This window comes from Nannospalax galili, unplaced genomic scaffold (genome assembly GCF_000622305.1).
Source record: "Nannospalax galili isolate Female #2095 unplaced genomic scaffold, S.galili_v1.0 scaffold752, whole genome shotgun sequence".
Lineage (NCBI taxonomy): Eukaryota > Metazoa > Chordata > Mammalia > Rodentia > Spalacidae > Nannospalax > Nannospalax galili.
The window spans coordinates 410,544-434,806 of NW_008333404.1; the positions used below are offsets into that span (position 1 = coordinate 410,544).

At 41.5% G+C, this 24,263-nt stretch overlaps 1 protein-coding gene and 1 non-coding gene across 2 annotated transcripts in view; both read left to right on the forward strand.

Annotated features, from left to right (window-relative positions):
- The first annotated feature begins 1,093 nt into the window (after nucleotides 1-1,093).
- The window catches only part of Them4 (thioesterase superfamily member 4), a 38,227-nt gene continuing 15,057 nt past the window's right edge, over nucleotides 1,094-24,263 (forward strand). The window contains exons 1-4 of the mRNA XM_008828190.3: nucleotides 1,094-1,292; nucleotides 9,348-9,534; nucleotides 19,225-19,384; nucleotides 20,199-20,309. Coding sequence (XP_008826412.1) covers nucleotides 1,224-1,292; nucleotides 9,348-9,534; nucleotides 19,225-19,384; nucleotides 20,199-20,309 — 527 coding nt within the window. The 5' untranslated portion in view covers nucleotides 1,094-1,223. The remainder of the gene's footprint in view (nucleotides 1,293-9,347; nucleotides 9,535-19,224; nucleotides 19,385-20,198; nucleotides 20,310-24,263) is intronic.
- Nucleotides 6,644-6,785, forward strand: LOC115069469. Its single transcript, XR_003848734.1, has one exon. It is a non-coding gene; the product is annotated as a small nucleolar RNA SNORA67 (small nucleolar RNA).

Genomic DNA, 24,263 nt, shown 5'->3' on the forward strand with positions numbered 1-24,263 from the left:
AAACAATATGGTACTGGCATAAAAATAGACCCATAGACCAATGGAACAAAATTGAAGACCCAAATATGAGTAATTGTAACTGAGATCCTCTGCAAAAGCAGTACTTGCTCTTAGCTAAACCAGGTTTGTTGGTGTGTTTCTGTAATCCCATCACTTGCAAGGCTAAGGCAGGAGGAAAACTAGTTCAAGACCAGCCTAGGCAACACAGAGAGGCTGTGTCTCAAATAACTAAGAGCTATAGCCCAGTAATCCAGTATTTACTTGCCTAGCATACCCAAGGCCTTGGGCTTGATCTCCAGCAGAGAATGAGTGAATGAATGAATGAATGAATGAACAAATGTTCTTAAAACCAACAGGCTCCTATGAGACAGTTCAAGCTAACTCCATTGGACCACTGGCCTAGGAGCACTTTCTTTGAGAGAAGGTTCTTGCAAGAGTAAAAGTTGGTATACATCCTTTTCCGTACAGAGGCGCACACACACACACAGGAGCAAATGAAGAGTGTACAACATGTTATTAAATAGTAGAGGGCTAGTCTACACCTCAGGTCTGACAGTAAAGCTAAGGATAAACTTTATAAGGTCGTCAATCTACACATTCTTCAATCTACACATCCTTCAAATGTCCTTACACTACCTGAAAAAGTCTGATTTAGCAACTTTTCGTGTGCCTTGGACATGCAGGAGCCTCATTACTGAACTCGCAAGCACGTGTTGGTGGGAGGGTGGGGGTTGAGAGGGAACAGGGAACTCAATATTTCAACTGTGCAAGCGCCCTGCAGACACCACAAATCAACACTGTCAACCTGCTCCCCGTGTTATCCAGTCCTTGTCTGTGCTCTTCTCTTCCAGCGGGACTTAAACCTTCCGCGGGATGGAAAACTAGCTGGTAGATGACAAGGAACACTGACTCTGTAAGCAAAGATGCGTGCGAAGAGAGCTAATCCTTCCCTCGCAGCGCCGGTGCAAGACCTGAGGGAACGATCACCATGGACCGGACCTGGACACAAAGTCTCCCGGAACCAAAGGAGAGGGCGAAGGGATTAGTCCGCCCAGGTTCATGGGGTACGCCAGCACTGGCCGAGGGCTCCTGGCCCGCCCGCCCTCTAGGCTCCGCCCTTCACCCGCCTCCACAGTTAAGAGCGCGCGGAGCTGGGTCTCTGGAAAGCTGCCGCCTTTCCGGATGTCAGGTCTTAATCTACGTCTTGTCGCCGGCCCAGAGTCATGCTGAGGAGCTGCGCCGCGCGCCTGCGCACTTGCGGGGCTCGGCCTGCTAATCCCGGAGCAGCGTGGGTGAGTTCCGGCGGCCGCCAGCACCCGCCGGCCGAGGACCTGGTGGGAAACGGGCCTTTGACCTTAGCACAGTACCCGGTGCTCCAGACGGTAGCAGTGGTCACAGGGCTCAGGAATACTCCAGACCTGTGGAAATGGTGTGCAGAAAGCTCCTGCCAGCAGGGAAAGGACCTCTTCTGATAGAATAAAGATTAAGCAAAATCACCCAGAAAATACGTGGGAGAGCTGGCTTTTGAACCCAGGCAGTCTGCTCAGCCATTCCAGGTCCCGGGAGAAGAGCACTTACATTCCAGTGTTCTAGTCCTTATAGTTTCTGGCTTATTTCTGAGAAAGCCAACTTGGAAAGAGGTAGCAGGTTTCTGATTGTCAGATAATCAGGTTGATGTCCTGTGCAACCCAGTTTCATCACCTTTAAAGGAGATAATGAAAGGAAAGCTTAATGCAGTACTTAGAATGTAAGTATCTGCCCTTAACTCTATTGATGTAGTCAATGCTTGTTGAGCTCCAGCAGTATCCCAGGCATAATTGACCATGGATAAACTCGTTGCCACAGCTGGCAGTTACTCAGTTAAGAAAAAAAAAAATCTTTCCTCCTAAGAGGCTTATAGTCAATTTGGGAGAATAGGATCAATTTGCCAAGTGAAAATGTCTGCTATGTGCTGTAATTAATTATTAAGGGAACAGCAGAAAGAGAACTTTTATTATTAGGTGACTATGGCATGTCTCAAACTGTTGGAGCTTCCTGGTAAACAATAAGTGCCTATTAGAGTGCAGCTCAGTGGAAGAGGGCTTGTCTAGCATGCTTAAAGCCTTGGGTTCAATCCCCAAACCCCCCCTCCCCAAATTTTTAAAGAATTATGAGTGAAGATCGCTTATTAATCATGTACCACCTTGCCCACTGAAAAGAAAATGTCCTGTTCTAATCTTATGACAAATTAATTTCTCTATGTGTTGGTACCTGTCTGTGAAGAATATTGAAGTATTTACAGCTTTATAAGTCATGCTGCTTTCTGTTTGATAAATTATCTTAAAAGGAGACACACAAAAAGATGTAACTTTTCTTAGAAGTGCAACTTTCATAAATGTATAAAGATCAAGCATGACTTTTTCTCTATTGAGAACAAAAAGTAATGATTATCCCTAACTTTTTTCCTTCACTCATAGTCTATGCTATGAATTTACAAGTGCATTTACTTCAAGTATCTATTCTCACCTCTTTGAACTGAAACATAAATTGTTTTTATTTTTGACAACATTGTGTTCTCCATCTAAGGTAATTCAACATGCCCCAGACTAAAGTTAGAAGTTCCACTGTGCTCTCTGTGATCCACACATACACAGTAACAGAAACCATGTCATCAAACCACAATTCTGGAATCATCTAAGACTTCGGCTTTCTCCTCCGCTATTAGTAACTCCCAGTTTCCCTGGATTCTAGTATTCAGTAGCTCTTAAAACTTTTCTTCTCATCCCCTCTCTACCCAGCTCAGGTTTGGACCATATCTGATCTGGACCTTTGTACAGCCTTTGATTACCCTACCATTTCATCTCGCCATTTTAACACATCCTTTGCACTTGATGAAGCTTTCTAAAAGCCTACATTGTTACTTCCTTGCTGAAAGCGCCTCATAATGGGAAAAGCATTTCAGCATTCAAGTACCACCTTCATGATTCTTTGCATAATTGCCTTTTAAGTAGCTTCACCCTAAGTAATAACATTTGTGAGATGTGTGATATGCTACTCATGTCCTGTGTTATATGAATATATGTAATATAAAGTCTAATTATAATATTCAGAGATACATGTATCTTTGTCCTTTTGCCACCTAAAATCTTTCACACCGGTCTTTGGAACCATTGACCTGGAAGATTAAATCTAAGCCCCGCACGGGGGCTAGCCTCTCCGATATGACCTCTTTTCTATTTTGTCAACCACGTGCTGTTGTGCCTCTTTTCTTTGCATTTTACATCCACGAAGGCTAAATCCTAGCCGTTTCCAGTGTGTCGTGTCCTCTGTGTCTTTGCTTGGAGCAACCTTCATGAACTCGGCTGTAAGAAATCTGGGTTTTGTTGCTGTTCCTTTTTTTAAAATTTTCCCTGAATACACTCTTTCTAATCTCTGTCTGCTTCTATGGAATATTTTTCACATCTGATGTTGCTGACACTTGAAGATAAGGCCTAGTCTTTTTGTATTAACTGTCCCTGACAAAGATCCAGGCACATAATAAAGCTCAAAAATTATATTGAGTGTAACTGAATTTCATACTTTAAAAGTTAAAATCATGTAGGAAAGCACAGGGAATCATTCCAGTTTCTAAAAATCTTCAGTTAGCTGTATTTCACTAACCCGTGAAAGGGTGTTGGAAGTGACCCAAGCTGAAGCTTCCTACATAAAAGACCTAAGTGAGGCAGGCAAGATGACTCAGCAGGTAAAGCACTTATCACACAAGCCTGACAACCTGAATTCACTCCCTAGAACCTATGGAAAGGTGGAAGGAGAGAACTGACTCCACAAAGTTGTCCTCTGACCTCCATATGTACACCACAGCATGTGCACACACACACACACACACACACACACACACACACACACACAAATAATAATAATAATAAAGGAGAAGAGACCCAAGGATGAAATGACCCCAAATTCATAATTCTAAACCTATTCTACCTCTCTCTTGACATGTATTGGTCAGTACATATTAATCTATGATGAGCTGTCAGGCTACTTCTAGAATTCATGTATGTTAAAAGCTACATAATTGGGCCTGGAATTGAACTGGAATAATCCAAAAGAGGGGGAAAAACTTATATTCATAATGTTTCAGTGAACCTTTTCATCTAGAGCAGGAAAAGATTGTAAACAATTTAAACATCCCAACTTAAATTGTTAAGTAGATTATAATCAATTTAAAAGGATTATTTTGCTGCTACTAAAAATGGTGATAACTGCAGCTGGAGAAATGGTTCAATGGCCAGGAGCACTTGCTACACAAGCATGAGAACTGGAGTTTGGATCCCAACATCCACATTTTAAAAACCTAGCATAGGGGGCTGGAGAGATAGCTCAGTGGTTAAAGAGCACTGGCTGCTCTTGGAGAGAACCCAAGTTCGATTCCCAGCACCCACATGGAGGTTAACAGCCATCTGTAACTCCAGTTGCAGGGTATCTCACGCCCTTTTCTGACCTCTACAGGCATTGTATGACACAGGTACACTTATATACATGCAGGCAATACACTCATACACATAAAATAAAAATTTTATATATATATGTCTTTTTAAGACCAGGTCTCCCTGTAGCCTCAGCTGGCCTGGAACTCACTATGTAGACCAGGCTGGCCTCAATCTCACAGAGATCTGCCTGCCTCTGCCTCCCGAGTCCTAGGATTAAAGTCTTGCACCACCATATCTGGCAAAAATAATAAATATTTTTAAAAAGCAAAGCATAAAAACTTAGTATAGGGGTTGGAGAGATGACTCAGCAGTTAAGTGGGCCCAGATTCAATTCTCAGCACACCTGGTGGCAAACAACTGTCTGTAACTCCAGTTCTAGGGGACCCAATGCCCTCTCTGGCCTCCATGGATTTTGCATGCACACGCACATGCGGGCAAAATTCTATTACACATTTTGATGGTTTGAATGAGAATAGGCTCCAAATATTTGGACATTTTTGTCCCCAGTCAGTAGAGCTGTTTTGGGAGGTCTTAGAGGGTGTGGCTATGCTGGAGGAAGCACGTCATGGGGGCGGGCTTAGAGAAAGCATAAGCATTGCAGGATCTCGAGTTGCTCTCTTGCTTCCTGTGTCTGCTTGAAGACCTAGAGTTTAGCTTCCATTGCTCCTGTTCCAGCTACCTCCTGACACCATGCCTCCCCACCATGATGGACTGTAATTCCCCTGGAACTGTAAGCTCAAATAAACTCTTCCTTCTATAAGTTGCTTTGGTCAGTGTTTCTATCACAGCAACAGAAAAGTAAAATAAAAATAAATTTTAAAAATTAAAAAAAAAGCTGGGCATGATGGCCTTTAATCCTTGTACTTGGGAGGCAGAGGCAGGCGAGTCTATGTGTGTTCAAGGCCAGCCTGGTCTACATAGTGAGTTCCAGGCCAACTGGACATACAGGGAGACCCTGTCTCAAAAAGATGCCCCCCCGTAAATAGCATTATCGAACTGGGTGTGGTAGCAAACACCTTTAATCCCACCAGCACTCCAAGGGTAAAGCAAGGTGGGTCTCTATGAGATCAAGACCAGCCTGGTCTATGTAGTGGGTTCCATGTCTTCTGGGGCTACAGGGAGACCCTGTCTCAAAAAAAGACGCCCCCCAAAAAATAGCATTATTGCCAGACATATTGGCACATGTCTTTAATCCAGCACTCTGGAGGCAAAGGCAGGTGGATCCCTGTGAGTTTAAGGCCATCCAGTTCAACCAGAGATATACAGTAAGACCCTGTCCCAAAAAAAACCTCAAAACAAAACCTGGCATGACTGCTGGAATGCCTGCAACCCCAGCAGGTGTGGCAGGTGGAGGCAGCAGCCTGATTCCAGGTCCAATGGGAGGCCCTGTCTCAAATATAGTGGAGAGACAGAGCAAGCAGGACACACAACATCCTCCACGTTATACACAGGTGTACATAACCATACACATTCCACACACATACCCATACACAAATGGCAATAACTTAGATTAACATGAGGAAGTGAATACTAAATAATTTAATATATGCTCCTAACTGAGATTATAAGTATATTAAGAAAAGTTACATTTGAAAAATTTGGGGGAGGCACCATAAAAGAATACAAAGAGCTCTCATTCATACATAAAAAATAAAAAGACAATTTATAAAAGAAAATAGTGGTCAGTAGAGCCTGGGAAATGGAGGGCCACAGACAGAGGCAGAATAGGCAGTACCAAATACAGTTACATCAGAGGAGTAAGTACTACTGCACAGGTGGGTGATTATAACGTACAGCAACTTATTATAAACGGGTGTATTGTTACTTTCTTTTTTTTCTCTCCACCTTACTGCCTTGACACAGGGTCTCCCACTGAACCCACAGCTGGCCATTTCAGCTAGACTGGCTGGTCAGCTGGCTCTCGGGATCTGCCTGTCTCCACCCCCGATGCTGGGGTTACAGGCACACTCAGCTCTGCCTAGTTTTTTATGTGGGTGCTCAGCGATCAAACTCAGGTCCTCATTTTTACAGAGCAATCCTTACTCACTGAACCATCTCCAAGCCATCTCCCCAGCCCCCCATTATATACTTCATAAAGAACTAAAAGAAGTTTGAAGGTTCCTAGCATTAAGAAATGATGTGATGAAGAAAAAAAAAAGAAGTGATGAAAATTTGTCCAAGGTGATTCCCTCTCCATGGGGCCAACTAATGCCCTTCTCAGGAACGTAGCAACTTGGAAGAAAACCTGGTATGCCTAAGGACTTGAGGGAGCAAGGGATGCACATTTCCTTTGCTTCACTTTGGCTGCCTACATGCATTTAAAAAAGAGATGATTCAGTGGATAAAAGCATCTGCTAAGTTTGATCCCCAGGACTCGCACGGTAGAAAGAGAGAACTGACTCCTGCCGCTTGTCCTCGGACCCCCCCACACACACACAACTAATTATCCTGATGTGAGCATGAATCAAATTGCCACAGTGTACCCCATAAATATGTTCAATTAAAAATAATTTTAAGATTTTTTTTAATGTTATGTGTGGGTGTTTCACCTGCATATTTGTAAGTACGCCAATGTGTACAGTGCCCAAGGAGGCCAGAGAGGGCCTCAGATTCCCTGGAACTGGAGTTATGAACCATTGTTAGCTGCCATGTGGGTGCAAGGAACCAGATCTGGGTCCTCTGCAAGAGCAGCCAGTGCTCTTAACTGCTGAGCCATCTCTCAGCCCCTAAAAAAATAAATAAACTTTGAGCTGGCCATGATTATGCATGCCTATAATCTCAGCACTTGGGAGGCTAGAGGCAAGAAGTTCACAAATTCAAGGCCAGCCTAGGCTACATAGCAAGACCCTATCTCAAAAAAAAAAAAAGTAATTTTTAATGAAAAAATAAAAACAAAACCAGATGGCTACCTCTATAGGAATATGCAATATAAAAAAGAAAAAAATACTGCTGAATGAAATTTAACACTTTGTAACTATGCAAGAGATTTCTTGTTGCTACGGAAAAAATAAAATAAAATTAACTACCTTAGCAGTCTACTGGGATGCAATACAGTGAATGAAAAGAATTTGGGAGAAATACGTCAAAATTTTATCACAGGGGTACTAAAGGGAAAAATAATGGGTAGAATTCTTTTGTCTTTCCCAGATTATCTGAGCTGGGTTTTGAAGGGATAAGCCAATCAGATAAGCCAAGTCAGAGAAAATTATTTATCCTGAGCTAATGGCAAAATGGTCCTATTTCTGATTGTTTCCCCTCTTGTCCAGTACCAAAAAGTCTAGATTTCGCTTTTATCTACTAGGAAGGTTTGGTTGTTGTTTGTTTGTTTGTTTACATTTATTTATTTGTAGGAGGTTTGTGTGGAAGTGATAGAACAATTTTGTAAGATGTCCTCTCCTTCCACCACATGGGTTCTAGGAATCTAATTCAGATTGTCAGGCTTGGCGCCTGATCCGGATTTTTTAATTTAATAGAATACTTGAGGTAGGATCCCTCTGTTCTTCCTACCCAGAAGGACTGGAGTCAGCCCAGGCATCAGCAGAAAGTTGGGTCTTCCATTCTAGTAAATGCAGCCTTGCGTTTTGGTGTCAGGGCTATGGTTCAAGTGATAAATTAAATCAGAATGAATTGATAACAGTGACTAGAGATACAATGCCAGATTGTTGGTACCTTCTATAAGCTTAACTGTTCCTAGATTTCTACAATGGACAAAAGAACCAGTTTTGGAGACCAGGCATGGTGACGTACACCTTTAATCCCAGCACTTAGGAAGCAGAGGCAGGTAGATCTCTGTGAGATCGAGTCCAGCCTGGTCTACATAGTGAGTTCCTGGCCAACTGGAGCTATAGGCAGAGGCTGTCCTAAAAAACAAAGAACCAGCTTTCCTGTCTGGTATCAGAACATTGTTCAATTATGCTCCTTCATAGGTCATTGTCTTTCAAGTCCTCCAACATTCCATTTGTTTTGTGGGCACTGGAATGGTAGCAAGAGTCAGTGCTGCAGAAACATATCATGAGTGAAAGTCATAGTTACCATGACACCAGCCCTCTTCCCCCAGTCTCCTTCCTCTTGTATTGTTTCTTGTCATTAACAGTCACTTATCCACTGTGCCATTCACAGAACAGGGGTTTGCTATCATATTTCTCCTTTCCCTTCATTTCCTTTATTAAAAGTGGTCACCAAGTTCTCTCTGAGTTACCCCAACAGCCTCCAAATAGACCCTCTGATTCCATTCTTGGGGATTACCACTACTTTTTATGTTATGGCCAAATCTGATCCTGTCACTCCTTGCTTAAATCCTTAAAGTGCTGCAAAATTTTGAAGCTTTGCCTCCACCTCATAGCAATCTCCTCTTTCACTGTGATATTGCTTCTTTTAGGTCTTCATTTCATCGTCTGTAAAATGGGGATAATAATTAGTACCTACTGCATAGAGCTGTAATAAAGCCCTTCAAAATTGCTCCATGCCTCCTTGCTTTTGCATAGTGTACTTTTACACACACTACCTGTGGAGATGGAGTGTTTACTTCACTAATCAATATTCAAGTCAAAGAACCCTGTCTGAACTAATACCATTCCTTGTGTTCCAGCTTCCTGTATGTACTATACTGGGTACTTTTGATAATATGTCATCTGTCTATCCCTAGTGTCTGGCTTGCCTGGGCTTGATGCTACTTCTGCCAGTAGCTAGCTAGCAGAAGTTGGGGAAACCTTTGTAATTCTCCCATTTCTCAAGGAGGTTGTACCAAGTGGTCTCTGAAGTTCCCTTTCATTTTGAAATGGTAATCTTCTGGCTAGAAGAGCAGCATGATGTCCTAGAAGTCGCAGGAAATGTTACAAAATTGACTGTACCTCCTATTCTTCTTGTTGTTTCTTTTAGAGATTATTTTCTTCTGAGAAAGTGGTTCATAAGGACTATGCTCTCCCCAACCCCAGCTGGAGCAAGGACCTAAGACTCCGCTTTGACCAGTTCATGAAGAAATGTGAAGATGGCTCCTGGAAACGTATACCTTCACATAGGCAAAACACTTCTCCACTCCTTCAAGACTTCCAAAACCGTTTTCTTGGTAAAAGCAGCCACTTTCCTATAAATAACATTTGAACATCCCATATAAAGAACAGTTCTGGGTGTGGTGGAGCACACCTTTTCCCAGCACTCTGGAGGCAGAGGCAGACAGATTTCTGTGAGTTCAAGGCCAGTCTGATCTACATAGGGAGTTTCCAGCCAGCTAAGGCTACAAGAGACCTTGTCTCAAATACTGAAAGAGAAGAAAGTTAAAAATGGAGGGAAGCACTAGTTATTACTTGAAAAGAGAAGGAAGAGCCAGACATGCCAGTTCGTTCACACATACAGTCCCTCAGTAGGCTGAGGCAAGGGTTGATGAGTTCATGACCAGCCTGGGCAACCTAGCAAGTTCACTGCTACATAGCAAAACTCTTTTCAGAGTGGGAGGGAAAGAAAAGAGGAGGGGACAGGATGCACAGGGGGAAGGAAGGAAGAGGAAAGAAGAGAGTAGGGAAGGAGGTAGGAGACTAGGAAGAGGAGAAAGAGCAAGAAGAAACAATATTGTAGTACAGTGGTTTCTAAAGTCCCCAGTTTTATAGGCCAGAAATCTCAATACATTTTGTGGATTGTGGAAAAACATAAAACATATTATTAAAAATAACATTGACAGGGCTGGAGAGAAGGCTCAGCGGTTAAGAGCACTGACTGTTCTTGCAGAGGACCCAGGTTCGATTCCCAGCACCCACGTGGCGGCTACGAACCATCTTTAACTCCAGTTCCAGGGGAATCTGAAGCCCTCTTCTGACCTCGGTGGCATTGCATGACATGGGTGCACTCACTTACATGCAGGCAATTCACTCATACACATAAAATTAAAAAATAATAATAAAATTTTTTTTTAAATAACATTGCCCCTAGCTGAGCATGCCTTTAATCCCAGCTCTTAGGAGACAGAGGCAGGCAGATCTCTGAGTTTGAGGTCAGCCTGGTCTACATAGTGAGTTCTAAACCAGCTGGGGTTACAGGAAGACCTTGTCTTAAAAGAATAACAAAATAAATTTTTTTTAAAAAAACACAAAACAAAAGGCTGGGAACGTAGCTCAGTTCATAGAGTGCTTGCCAAGCATACATGAATGAAGTCCTGGGATCAAGCCCCAAGAGCACATAAACTGGGCATGGTGGCACATACTAATAATCAAGCCCTCAGAAGGTAGAGGCAAGGGAATCAGGAGTTCAGGGCTGTCCACAGCTACACAGTAAGTTAAAGACCAGCCTTGGAATATAGGAGATCCTGTCTCAAAAAAAGAAGGCTGGAGAGATGGCTCAGCCTTAAGTAAGAGCACTTGCTGCTCTTGCAAGAACTTGGGTTCAGTTCCCAGGACCCAACTGGTAGCTAACAACCATCCCTAGCTCTAGACCAGGGGATCCAACACCTTCTTCTGCCTCAGTGGGCATTGCACTCATGGGTGCAGTTACATTCATGCAGGTACAACACTCATCCATATAAAATAAAAATATAAATACTTTATAAAAAAAGAAAAGAAAAAAAAGCAGAAAGTCCAGAGTACCCTTTACTCCTTCCCTACCTCCATTTTTCTCTATTATTAGCATTTTGCATTAGTGTGGCACATTGATTACAATAGATGAGTGACTTAATACATAATAATTAGCCCAAGTCCATAGATTATGTTAGGGTTTGCTCTCAGTATTGTATTCACTAGAGGCTTTGACAAATATATAATGATACGGCTGTCATTATAGTATCATTCCAAATCATTTCATTGCCTTAAAAATCCCATTCATCACCTGTTCATTCTTCACTCCTTCTCTCCCTCCCCCACCCCGGCAATCCCATCATTTTGTGTCACCAGGTTTTGCCTTTTCCAAAATACCATGTAACTGGAATCATTGAGGGTGGAGTTTTCAGCTTGGCCTTTTCCACTTAATATGCATGTGGAGTGCATATCTCCTTTCTATAGCACTTGTCACCAGCAGACATACTGAGTGTTTTAATTGCTGAATGGCTTTTCTCTCACCCCTAGAGTGTGACTCCATGGGCAGAGAAAATTTGTATGTTTTATTCTCTACTGTATCTTAAGTGCTTAGAACAGTTTCTGGTACATAGGGAGTGCTTGTAAATATTTGTAGAAAGGAGGGGAGAGAGGAAATATACCAGGGGACATGGTCTAGATGATCTAGTTGTTTGTCTCTCTCTCCTATTTCATCCTTAAAGTGCAGTTTCAGATCCTTTGTACAGAAATTCAAGTGGCAAACCCCTTTCCTTCTGCCCATCGTTTTCCTCACATCTTCTTAGGCTCAGGTGGGAGTAAAAGCTACTAGATAATTGTTGTAATTTTTAAAATACATTTCTGAAAACTTGGAAAATTCCTGTTTTCAAATCAACATTGGCTTTTCAATATTGTAGTAACTGAAGATTTAAACAGCTATTTGTTAAGAGTTAAACTGACCATCTGAAACATTTGGACTGGTGTTGTAGAGCCCAGGAGTCTGTATTTCTAGCAGTCTTGCACATGGCTCAGATGCATTTGCCTGGAATTTGGGAACAAACTGTTTTCTGTGATGTTAACTACTCACTAGAAATGGAAAGTTTTTTAAGTTTATGTTATTTCTACCCTATACTAGCCAATCTAATTGAACCAGTCTTTCACTCCCTTTAAATGGAAATAATACTTTAACCTATGTCTATCATTTTAACTTTAGAAGGTTTCATATGCTTAATTAGAATTACATTGGGCTGTTGCACTTAAAACAAAAAGACAACAACTGCCCTTTTGAGAATGTATAATGTTCACCTTTCTGCCAGACACTTAGAAATTGGTCTCTCCTCCCCTGAGAAATGGTCAGTTGTTTTCCTAATATTTTTAACAAAATCTAAGACTGTAAATTATTTATTTCTGTAAGTAAAGTTACTGAAACAAATAGATTAATTGGATAAAGCAAATCAGCATAAATAAACAGAATCTGAGAGTTGGAATCTGGAAACTTATTTAGTCTGGGCTTCCAAGGGTCATTCAGAATCATTTAAGAGTTCACAGTCCTCAGAACTTTTTCCCCTTGAGTCACCACCCTTCTTCCTTATGCAAATATTTAATGAATGTCTACTTTGAGGCAGGTGCTGTGCTAGACTATGGGGCGCACAGGGATCTCGTGGCTCCCGCCCCCTGCGCACACCTGGAAAGGCGGAGGGTCTGGCCGCGCACCGCGTCGCTGTCCGCCGCTAAGGTGCTGAAGGTCTCGCGCTAGCGTGGCGCAAGTCCCCTGTGCACACCTGGAGATGCTGTGGGTCCCGCAGCGTCTGCTCCGCGTTGCTGGCTCTCTGGCGGGTCTCTGCTTGTCCGCCGCTTCCCCGCGTCTCTGAGGCTTCTGCTGGTGGGGCTTGCCCGGCCGAGTTCTGCCCTAATTTCACCCATGTACTCTCTCTCTAAGTTCGGGACCCGTCAGCTGCCGGGTCACGAGGAGAGGTACGAGGCAGCTAAAGCTAGGTTTCCATGAGTCGATGACGGAAGGATATCGCCCCCCGGAGAGACTGGATCATAGGCAGTGAGACACAGGACTCAGCTCAATCCGTGTTACAGCTCTTTATTCAGTGACTCAGCTCGGCTCCAAGTCTCAGTGTTTCAGCTCCTAGCTCCTAGTGATCCAGCTCCAATATTGAGAGAAAACCAGGACATTTTATACCGTGGGGGTAGTGGTAAAAGCTTTAGCTGATAGGCACTTTGTGATAGGTACTTTTAGGATGCCCCATCTACATATGGAAGTGGGCTCCTGCCAGGCTGCCAGACTGCCAGAAAAATCACACAGGAAAGGCTGGCAATTTCCAGAGCCGGAGGCCATGTTTCTGTGGCGGCTACTTCAAAAGACGAGTCAGGAAGATGTCAGGAAGGTACCCTGATGAAAAGGAGTCTTCTGCATATGAAACCGAGCCCATGGGCTGTCCGGACGTGGAGAGACTACTACTTCACAACAGGGGTCCCCAACACTAGACTTCTGTGTGTATCACACTGATATACATGGAGGCCTCACTGGTGAGAGTTGAGGGGTGCATTAGCCCTCTCTCTACCCCTTATTCTGCTATGTTCCATGAGCCTTGTCTGTAGAGATTGGACTGTAGATGTGTCACCTAGTACTGGGCATCTCCCAGGCATGTGTTCTGCGCCTGACCAGATGTGCAACTCTGCAGTAGCCTCCATCTGTTGCAAAAAGAAACTTCTTTGATGAGTGCTGTATGGTATGCTTGTCACTCTAAAGGAGGTCTCATCCATCAGGCACTGCATTCCCTACCAAGCAGCTCCTAGGTATATGTATGCATTAATGTTCAGACACTCTATGTGCATTTCTCATAGGATTCCTAGGGCATCACTTTTCCCTCTAGGTTTCCTAGCTCCCTGAGATTCACTCATCTCCACTCTTTTATTTTTTAAGTGTGTGTGTGTGTGTGTGCATGTGCACGTTTGTGCATGTGAGTGCAGGTGCCCAAGAGTGCAGGTACCCAAAAGAGGCCAGAGGTATCAGATCCCCCTAGAGCTGGAGTTACAACTGAACTGCCTGACATGGGTGTTGGGAACTGAACTCCAGTCCTCTGTAAGCACAGTACACATTCTTAGCCACTGAGCCATCTTTCCAGTCCATTTTACCTTTTTCTGTCTTTTCTTGCTTTCTGGAATGAGCTTACAACCAGTCATCTGGTTTTGACTTGGTCCCCCCACCCCGACCCCAGTTAGAAAAAAAGGGGCTTCTTCCATTTTGGTTTTTTATCTTATTTTCATTTTCTTCCATTTTTGCCCATTTGTTTGAGTTCTGCCATCCAGGAACAGACAAAATGAGTATGATTCTTTCACCAGGCATCCTTTCATGAATAGGAATTGGATGCTTGACCCTCACTCCCTCATACCTGTCAGCTCTCTTTGCCAATCCAGTTTTCTCTGCTATCTCTGGCACTTTTCCCCAAAGGTGTTTCAGCCTTGTCATAGTCCTGTTTGCTTTTCTCCGGACATGCTGCAGTCTGTCAGAATCCTTCTGTGTGTTTCCCAGAACAAAGAGCCATGTCAACTGTTCGCTCATAGTCACTAGCATCCTGTGTCTTTCCTGGGGACTGTTTCTCTTCCCTCTTCTGTACTCATGTGGCAGACATGTTGAACCTAACTGAAGAACTTCGTATGTAAGTATATTCCTAAGGCAGTCTTCGTTTTCAGATTGTCTTCCAAGACCATTTTGTTTTCTCGTTTTCAGTATACAATATTTATTCCCTCAACAAACAGTTGATGAGCATTTGTGCTGTGCCAATCATTCTGTTCCTGAAGCAGGCCTGAGTTCCCAGCAGGGTTTCTGCTCCAGGAGTATTTATAGGCAATTCCAAGTCACTCATCATCTCTTAATCACCTAAACATATCTTTAAATGGTAGTTTGGGGACTGTGATGGTTGCTTCTGTTTTGTTTCCAGATGACCTCAAATTAGCTCTTAATGTTTCCATGTTTCCTGGCAGTCTTATTTCCTATTTCCCTGGTCTACTGACTCTCCTGCTCTCCTAGATTCCTCCTTCCTGAATTTTTCTTTCTTCTCACGCCTGTGAGTTTTTTTCTTCATCCTTATTTTCAACAGGTCTTGCTTTCTTTTTCACTTACTGAAAGTAAAAACCAGCAGAAGAAGCCGGGCATGGTGATAGGCTTCTTTAATCCCAGCACTCAGGAAGCAGAGGCAGACAGATCTCTGTGAGTTCAAGGCCAACCTGGTTTACATAATGAGTTCCAAGCCAGCTGAGACTACAGGGAGACCCTGTCTCAAAAAAAAAAAAAAAAAAAAAAAAAAAAAGCAGAAGAACATTTGTAAGCTCTCACTAGCTCAAGTCTCCTCCCTGTACCTCAAGCTGATGTTGGGTCTCTGTTATTTGTGAATGAGCTGTCCATCTTCTAAGGAAGGTGTGATGGCCTTTGGAGAACCCTAATACAGAAGGTGATTTGTGCTCTGCATTCGTTTCCCTTGACCTACTGAAGACATTTCTCCCTGCCAGATCTTTCTCTTCAGCAGACAGACACACTGCATTGCTCTGCTGATCTCTGAGGAGGCCCCACCGAATCAAACTATCAGCAATGTTCCCATATCTCATGCATAGTACTCTGCCCTACTTACCTTTGATAATCCAGTTCAATCCCATGGCCTTAGAGGTCATCCAAAAGCTAGCAGATTCTCACTGTAATGTAGAATTTAGTTTTGCACATTTCAGTTGAAATTCTGGTTCTACATAGTGTAGAAAGCTGTATAACTTTAAACAAAATACATTCCCATGTCTCTGTGTCCTCATGGTTGATACTTGAATATTTGTTGAAGGAATGATTGAAGCAAAATTAGAAGCACTGTAGTGAAGAAAAGTTGGTATTTTTCATGTTTATATTTATATACTCTTCAGTTTAAAGATAAGAATTATTCTCTTATTAATAAAGGAAAATATTAACTTAATTTCCCAGCTGGCCTAGAACTCACTTTGTAGACCAGGCTGGCCTTGAACTTACAGAGATCCTCCTGCCTCTGCCTCCCAAGTGCTGGGATTAAAGGCATGTACCACCACACCCAGTAAATATTAAATTTTAGCTATTAAGTTACTTTAAAATAAATTTTAATAGAGAATACCTATAATTCCAATACTCAGGAGACTTAGACAATTCTTCAGAGTTTGAGGCCATCCTGGGCTACATAGTGAGACCCTGTTCTAACTGATACCCACTCCCCACATCACCCCACAAGATTTATTATTTATTATTTATATATATTTATTTTATTTCATTATGTATATGAGTGTGTTGTCTGCATGCATGTAAGTGCACCCATGTTATGCAGTGCCCACAGAGGTCAAAAGAGGGCATTGGACCCCTGGAACTGGAGTTACAGTTGTTAGCTGCCATGTGGTTTCTGGGATTTGAACCCAGAGCCTCTACAAAAGCAAATGATGCTGTTAACCACTGAACCATCTCTCCAGCCCCAAGATTAATTTTTTTAGAGCACTTGTGTAACATGCACAGAGCCCTGGGTCTAATCCCTAGCACCACAAAAATATTTTTAGTTAAAATGTTTAGCATAATTTTAATGTAATTAACTTTTGTGACATCACACAATTAATTGAAGGTCCTTACCCTAGTACAGTTTTGGTTTCTATTTGATCAGCTCTATTGAAATGTCTACTACACAGAAGCCAGTACTGATCTGAGGCCACATTTGGTGGTCATTGTTCATTTTTTAGTGTAAAGTTGGCCCTCTCACCTCTCATCTCCGTTCTTATCCTCCTCAAAGCCCTCCTTCTTTCAGCTATCAGAGTGATTCAGCCTGCGAATCTCCATGTTGTTTCTCTTCTGTCTTCAGATACTCTGACTTAGTTTTTAACCTGATTGTGGAACACCTAGTGTCCTAGTTTGCTTTCTGTTTCTATGATAAAACACTGACCAAAACCAACTTGAGAAGGAAATGGTTTATTTCAGCTTATAGTTCATCCTTGAGGGAAGCCAAGGGAACTCAAGGCAGGAACCTGGACACAGGAACTGAAGCAGAGACCATGAAGGAAAGCTGCTTGCTGGCTTGCTCCCTGGTTTACTCAGACAGTCATCTGGTATAGCCCAGGCCCATCTCCCTAGGGATGACACTGCCCACAGTGGGCTGGACCTTCCTACATGTATTGACAATCAAGAAAATGTCCCGCAGACATACCTACAGGTCAGTCTGATGGAGAACGTTCCTCAGTCTAGATTCCCTCTTTGCAGATATGTGAAGTTGATAACCAAAATTAGCCATCACACCTAGGAATCTTGTCAAAGATCAGGTTCTGCCTCAGTTAGACAAGGGTAAAGCCTAAGGGTCAGATTCTTTAACAAATTTGTTCTACCTATTTTTCTCATTTTTATGAAATACCTCAAGATTTGATCATTTCAAATAGAAATGTTGAACTCTTAGAGTTAAAGGGTTTTGTGTGTATCTTGTTCTGGAGATGCCCATTGTAGTCATGTCAGAGTTGGAAGAGATCTTAGAGGTTTGTCTCTTCAAACTGTGACACAAACGAGTTAGATTTAGACCAGAGCTAAACCAAGAATTTAATTTTCACAACTCCTAGACCAGGGTTCTTCCATTGTACCACAACACTCTGCCTAATTTCGACTTTCTTTGGCTGGCCCTCTGATTCATTACTTAGCAACTGCTTGAGCACAGAGAGTATGTGCATTTTGTGCCAGTCATTGGGAATACAAAGTCTAAAAGGCACTCCTGGCCTAAGTAAAAGGCTCTTCCCAGTGCTTCCACTTTCCAGATTATTTCATAGCCTTTTTCAAGTTTTTAAATGTAACTTCAATTAAAGAAACTTGGGCTGGCAAGATGGCACAAGCAGGAAAAGGCACTTACTGCACAAGACCTGAGTTCAAGCCCCAGAACTGTGGAAAGGTGAAAGGAGAGAACAAACTCCACAAAGTTGTCCTCAGACCTCCACACTCATGCTGTGGCATGTACACCCACATGCGCCATCCACGACACACACACACACACACACACGATAATACATTTTAAAAAGAAAAATGTAAGGCAGTTTTTTGACTAGCAAGTCATGACAACCTGTGAAAGAAAGCTCAGAATATAGAGGGTAAATTTTTTAAATGATACAAAAGTATGTAGGAAAGGGTGCCCTTCCTTTAAAGCAGTAGCTTTCTATCTTTATTTTGAAGTGACCTACTTTTTTTTTTTTTTTTTTTTTTTTTTTTTTTTGAGGCAGGGTCTCCCTGTAGCCCCAGCTAGCCTGGAACTCACTATGTAGACCAAGTTGGCCTCGACCTCACAGAAGTCCCCTGCCTCTGCCTCTTGAGTGCTGGTATTAAAGACATGGTCCTGAAGTGACCTACATTTTCACTCAACCTAGAATGCCTAACTTTCACAACTGTATGAGTAAAAGAATTGTAAACAGGTGCACTAACACTTACCTAATATATATGTGAAATATTCTGTTTCTTTTAAAAGTTTGTTTATAACTTACTAATTTAATTTCAGGAGCGTTAATGGTTCTATCCCAAATGTGGGGATTTAGTGGACTGAACTACCTCTGTTTCTGATTTAGTATAACGAGTTAAATTCACATCTGACAGGAAAAAAGTGTTTCCTTACTGTTAGATTATTCATTCTCTTTAAATATCATTTAGTCTAATAATTTCTGTCTGTACCTTAACTTTTTTTTGTTTACTATTAGAATTTATATACTGTATTTCCTAATTACAATGTGCAGGTAAGTACTTGTTTCATTTATTCTGTCCGTGTATGTTTACATGTGTGTTTACTCTGTCCTCATTAGACTGGTAATTCCATATGAGCAGAGATCTTATGTTCTGTGCCTTTTGGGGATGACCTAGAATGGCCTCAACCTTGCTATGTAGCTAAAGATGGCCTTGAACTTCTGATCTTTCTGCTTCTACCTCCAAAGTGCTAGGATTACAGTCACATATCACCACATCCAGTTTTATTTGATGCTGGGGATTGAATCCAGGGCTTTGTGCATGCTAGACAAGAACTCTACAGCTGAGCTAGATTCCCAGCCCCTGTTCTGTTTCTTATGACCTTTCCATTCCTTTCTATTTTGTACCCAGTTAGCATTTTAATTGGTTATCCACCAACATATGATTTTTGTCAGGGTCTAGACACTTAGCTCTATCATGCATTTTTTTCAAGCCTGTTTCTCACACTTCTGTACCCATTCACTTCATTTCTCTACAGACCCCAAGTTTATGAAAGAAGAAAAAATGTCAAAAGCCCAGAAATTCACCAGAAGCTTTGAGGTTGGCCTGGGCTTTGAATATGTGATGTTTTTTAATGGTGCTGAGAAAAGGGTAGTTTGCTTTTTTCAAGGAGGTCCTCACCTGCAAGGACTACCTGGGTAAGAATGATAACCTAGCAGCATGGATCTGAAAGACATTTATCTCCCAGCATACTCATGTATCAGAGACTACAAGAGAGCATTAAAGTAGTAATGTAGATAAATATATATTGATGTTGAAAATTTTCTGTATTCAAAATATTTTTGAGTTTTCAATGTAATAGTAAATGGTACATGTACTATATCATTATAGGACCTGGGGAACAGAGACTATGATTAACAGGTTTGGAATGGCTTGGTACTGACTTGATGGCAGTGTTAAAGGCTTAAGCCTTTTTCCTTTTATTTATCTGCATTTCCTAAACATTTTTAAATTTTTCTAATTAATTCTTATGTGTATATATGTGTACTCGTCTATATGTGCACTGTATTTGTGCAAGTGGAGGCCAGAAGAGGGCATCAGATCCTCTGTAACTGGAATCATAGGCAGGTATGAGCTGCCTGATGTAGGTGCTGGGAACCAAATCCTGGTCCTCTGCAAGAGCAACATGTGCTCTTAACCACTGAGCCATCTGTCCAGCCCCTATTTCCTATACTAATTTGCTTAAAACATAATATGTCTAAGTTATATTTTAGCTTTTTTCATGCTGCAATCTGATTATGATTAAGTTCCAGTTATATTGCAAGTGCTTAAGACTATTTTGTTATGCTATGGACAAAGTTGAGGATATGGATATTGTTTGACATTCAGTACACTAAACATAAGTTAAGTAAACCTTCCATAAGTCGTAGTGTGAAGACGTGAATAATTTCTGTCTTGAGAGGCTATTTCCTGAACTTATGAAAACATTTCTCCCATTGCTGTCATAACTAGATTTGTTCATGGAGGTGCCATTGCAACCATCATTGACATCACTACTGGTGCTTGTGTAAATATTTCTGAAGGAATCGCCATGACTGCCAATCTCAACATAAATTACAAAAGGTAAATCATGATAATTCCTCTCCTTATGTGTCATAAGTCAGATTCCCCAGCAGCAGATCCTGAGTCGCAGATGCATGTTCTAGTGATTATCAAGGACATGCTCCCAAAGGAAACTAGCAAGGGAAGGGCGAAGCAGGACAGTGAGGAAGCTCCCAAGGCTGCACTCTCAAAGTCCTGCAAAGAGTTAGCTTCTGTTTCATCATACAAAGGAACTCTGTGAAGAGAAACTTATGCTTCAGAACTATACCCACCAGCAGTAAGGAAGCTAGTCTTCATATACCCACACATGTTAGTCGTAGGATGAGGACCATCCTGGGGACCATAAATTCCCAGGTACTTCTACTGCTCTCCACATGTAAGCAAAACAGCATCTAAGGAAAGCAATTTTTTTTAATCTTTTTGAGACAGGGTCTCCCTGTAGCCCCAGCTGTCCTAGAACTCACTATGTAGATGAGGCTGGCCTTGAACTCACAGAGATCCGCCTGCCTCTGCCTCCCGAGTGCTGGGATTAAAGGCATGGGTCACCACGCCCCACTTGTTTTTATTACATTTATTTATTTGGAGGGGGGCAGTGCATGCCATAGTTCTTGTGCAGAAGTCAGAGAACAACTTAAGGGAATTGGCTCTCTCTTACCGTATGTGTCCCAGAGCTCAAACTCAGGTCATCAGGCTTGGCAGCAAGTGCCTCCAACTACTAAGCTATCTTGCTGGCCTAGGAAAATAATTTACTAAAAGTTATAAAAAATAGAGATGGCCTGAGAGTGCCTGGTGGCCTCCACCTGGTATAGAAGCTGAGAACTCAACAGACAGCCTAAGAGCACCTGGATCCAGCCTCCATGTGGTGGTGAGCTTCCCCAAAGCTTCCCCAAATCATGACCTAGCCAAACCCCTAACTGGGATTATGTGAGGCCCTTCCCACATCCCCAGGGATAGAACTCTCTGCCTTACAGTGGGGTAGGGCTGAGACATTATCAGAGAGTACCTGATCTGGCCTCTGCCTAGAATAGGGGCTGAGAATTTAGCAGACCCCCTGAGAGTGCCAAAATCAGGCCTTCCCTTACCAAACTTCCCAAATTGTGCTGTGAGTACCCTCCAGTAGGGGTCTAAACGTTAGAAGGAAGCCTGAGTATACCTCATTGGAGCCTGACTAGGGCCTCTGTGGGAGCTCCTGAGTAGCTGATCTGAAGCTGTCAGTTCCCTCCTAAATAAAATCTGAGAGAACTGGAAACGTAGACCAACCAACTTTATGTACCCAGTAAGAAAACAACCAAGACACACCAATAATACAAACAGAAGCAAACTTCAATTTAATAAAAGAAGGCTTGAGTTTCATACCAGAATTACAAACAAAGAAATCTCCAGGCCAAAATCACAACAAAAAATAATATGGAAAACCAAAACAGCATGTTCCCACCAAACTTGACCAGTCTTGTAGAAGAGTTCTACAAGGAGAAGCCCCTAGAGATAACCCAGGACACAGAATTTAAAAGAACAATAATAAACATGATCAAAGAATTCTATGATTTTAAAGAATACACAAACAAATCAAAGAACTCAAAGAAGATAGGGATAAACTTCTGACTGAACTAAAAAAACAGAAACATTGAAGATATATAAGGCTGAAATGAAGAAGGAAGTGAAAAACTCAATAAGCCAGTTTGAAACAACAGGAACAAACCTTACCGCTAAAATGAATAAAATGGAAAACAGAGTATCGACACTGGACAATAAAGTTAAAGAATTGGACCACTCAAACAAAAATTATGAAAAAATTTTAAAAACACAGAAATGGAGGAGATATGGGACACCATAAAAAGACTAAATCTGCATATCATAGGCATAGAGGAAGAAGAATTTCAGTTTAACAGTATTGACCAGATCTTAAACAAGATTGTAGAAGAGAATTTCCCAAAATTAAGGAAAGACATCCCCCTACAAATACAAGACATACATAGAACATCAAATAGACAGGACCAGAAAAGAAACTCTCCACGGCACATCATAGTAAAAACACTAAATGTACAGAACAAAGAGAGAATACTGAAAGCTGCAAAAGAAAAACAAGTCACATATAAAGGAAAATCCATCAGAATTACAGCTGACTTGTCAGTGTAAACCGAAAGCCAGAAGAGCCTGGACGAAGGTATTTCCAGTTTTAAATGACCATAGATGCCAACCCAGAGTACTTTGCCCAGCAAAAATATCTATTATAGTTGAAAGGGAAAGAAAAATCTTCCATGACACAAAGAGGCTGGAAGAATACATGTCCACAAAACCCGCCCTTCAAAGAATACTTGAAGCAATACAAAGAACGGAGAAAGAAACAACTATACCCCAGGGGCAACAGAAAGAAACTAAATGAAGGTATAATTATGGAAACACAAAATTAGACAAAGAATGCAAACAATAATCAAAATGATGGCAACCAATACACATCTTTCAACAATAACTTTAAATCTCAATGGACTGAACTCCCCAGTCAAAAGACACGGGCTAGTTGAATGGATTAAGAAACAAAATCCATGTTTTTGTTGTCTGCAAAAAACCCTCTCACCTTCAAGGACACTTTAAGGTGAAAGTATGGTGATGGAAAAGAATATTTCAAGCAAATGGCACTAAAAAACAAGCAGGGGTTGCAATTCTAATATCTGACAAAGTAGACTTCAAACTAAAACTAATCAGAAGAGATAAAGAATGTCACTTCATTCTGATCAAAGGAACAATTAACCAAGATGATATTACAATTATGAATATATATGCACCATCTCTGTTATACCCAAATTCGTAAAAACAACATTATAGGACTTTAAGAAACAAATTAACCCCAACTCAGTAATACTAGGGGACTTCAATGCCCCACTGTCTCCATTAGATGGCCAACTGGACAAAAAACAGACTTCTGATTTAAATGATAACCATACATCAAATGGACCTAACATACATCTTCAGAATATTTTGCTCAAGCACCAAAGAATACACTTTTCTACTTAGTACCCCATGGAGCTTTCTAAAAAATTGACCATATATGGTGCACAAAACAAACCTCAACAAATACAAAGAAATTGAAATAATTCCATGCATTCTATCAGACCACATTGCAATAAAGCTCAAAATCAACACTGGAAGAAGCCCTAGTCACTACACAAATTCATGGCGATTAAACAACACACTCCTAAATGATGAGTGGGTCAAGGGAGAAATTAAGAAAGAAATAAAAGAATTCCTGGAATTCAAGGAAAGGACAATACAACACAACAAAACCTCTGGGACACTTTAAAAGCAGTCCTAAGAGGGACGTTTATAGCTCTAAGTGTCTACTTTAAAAAATCAGAAAGAGCACAAATAAATTACTTAATGTTGCAACTCAAGACTCTGGAAAGGCAAGAACAAATGAAACCCAAGCCCAGCAAAAGAGAAGAAATAACAAAAATCAGAGCAGAAATTAATTAAATAGAAACAAAGAAAATATACAAAGAATCAATGAACCTAAGAGCTGGTTCTTTGAAAAGCTAAACAAGATAGATCCTTAGCCCTTAACCAAAAGAAAGAAAGAGCAAACCCAAATCAACAAAATCAGACATGAAAGGGGAAACATCACAACGGACACCCAAAAGATCCAGAACATTATAAGGGAATACTTTAAAAACCTATACTCTATGAAATTTGAAAACCTGAAAGAAATGGATGGATATCTAAATTCATGGGAACTACCAAAGTTAAACCAAGAAGAGATCAACAGTTTAAACAGACCCATAACATATAAGGAAATCAAAACAGTACTACAAAACCTCCTAACTAAAAAAATCCCAGGCCCAGATTGATTTACAGCAGAATTCTACCAGACATTTAAAGAAGATCTCCAGCCAGTGCTACTTAAATTATTCAAAAAGATAGAAAAAGAGGGAGAACTCCCAAATTTCTTCTATGAAGCTAGTATCACTCTAATTCCCAAAC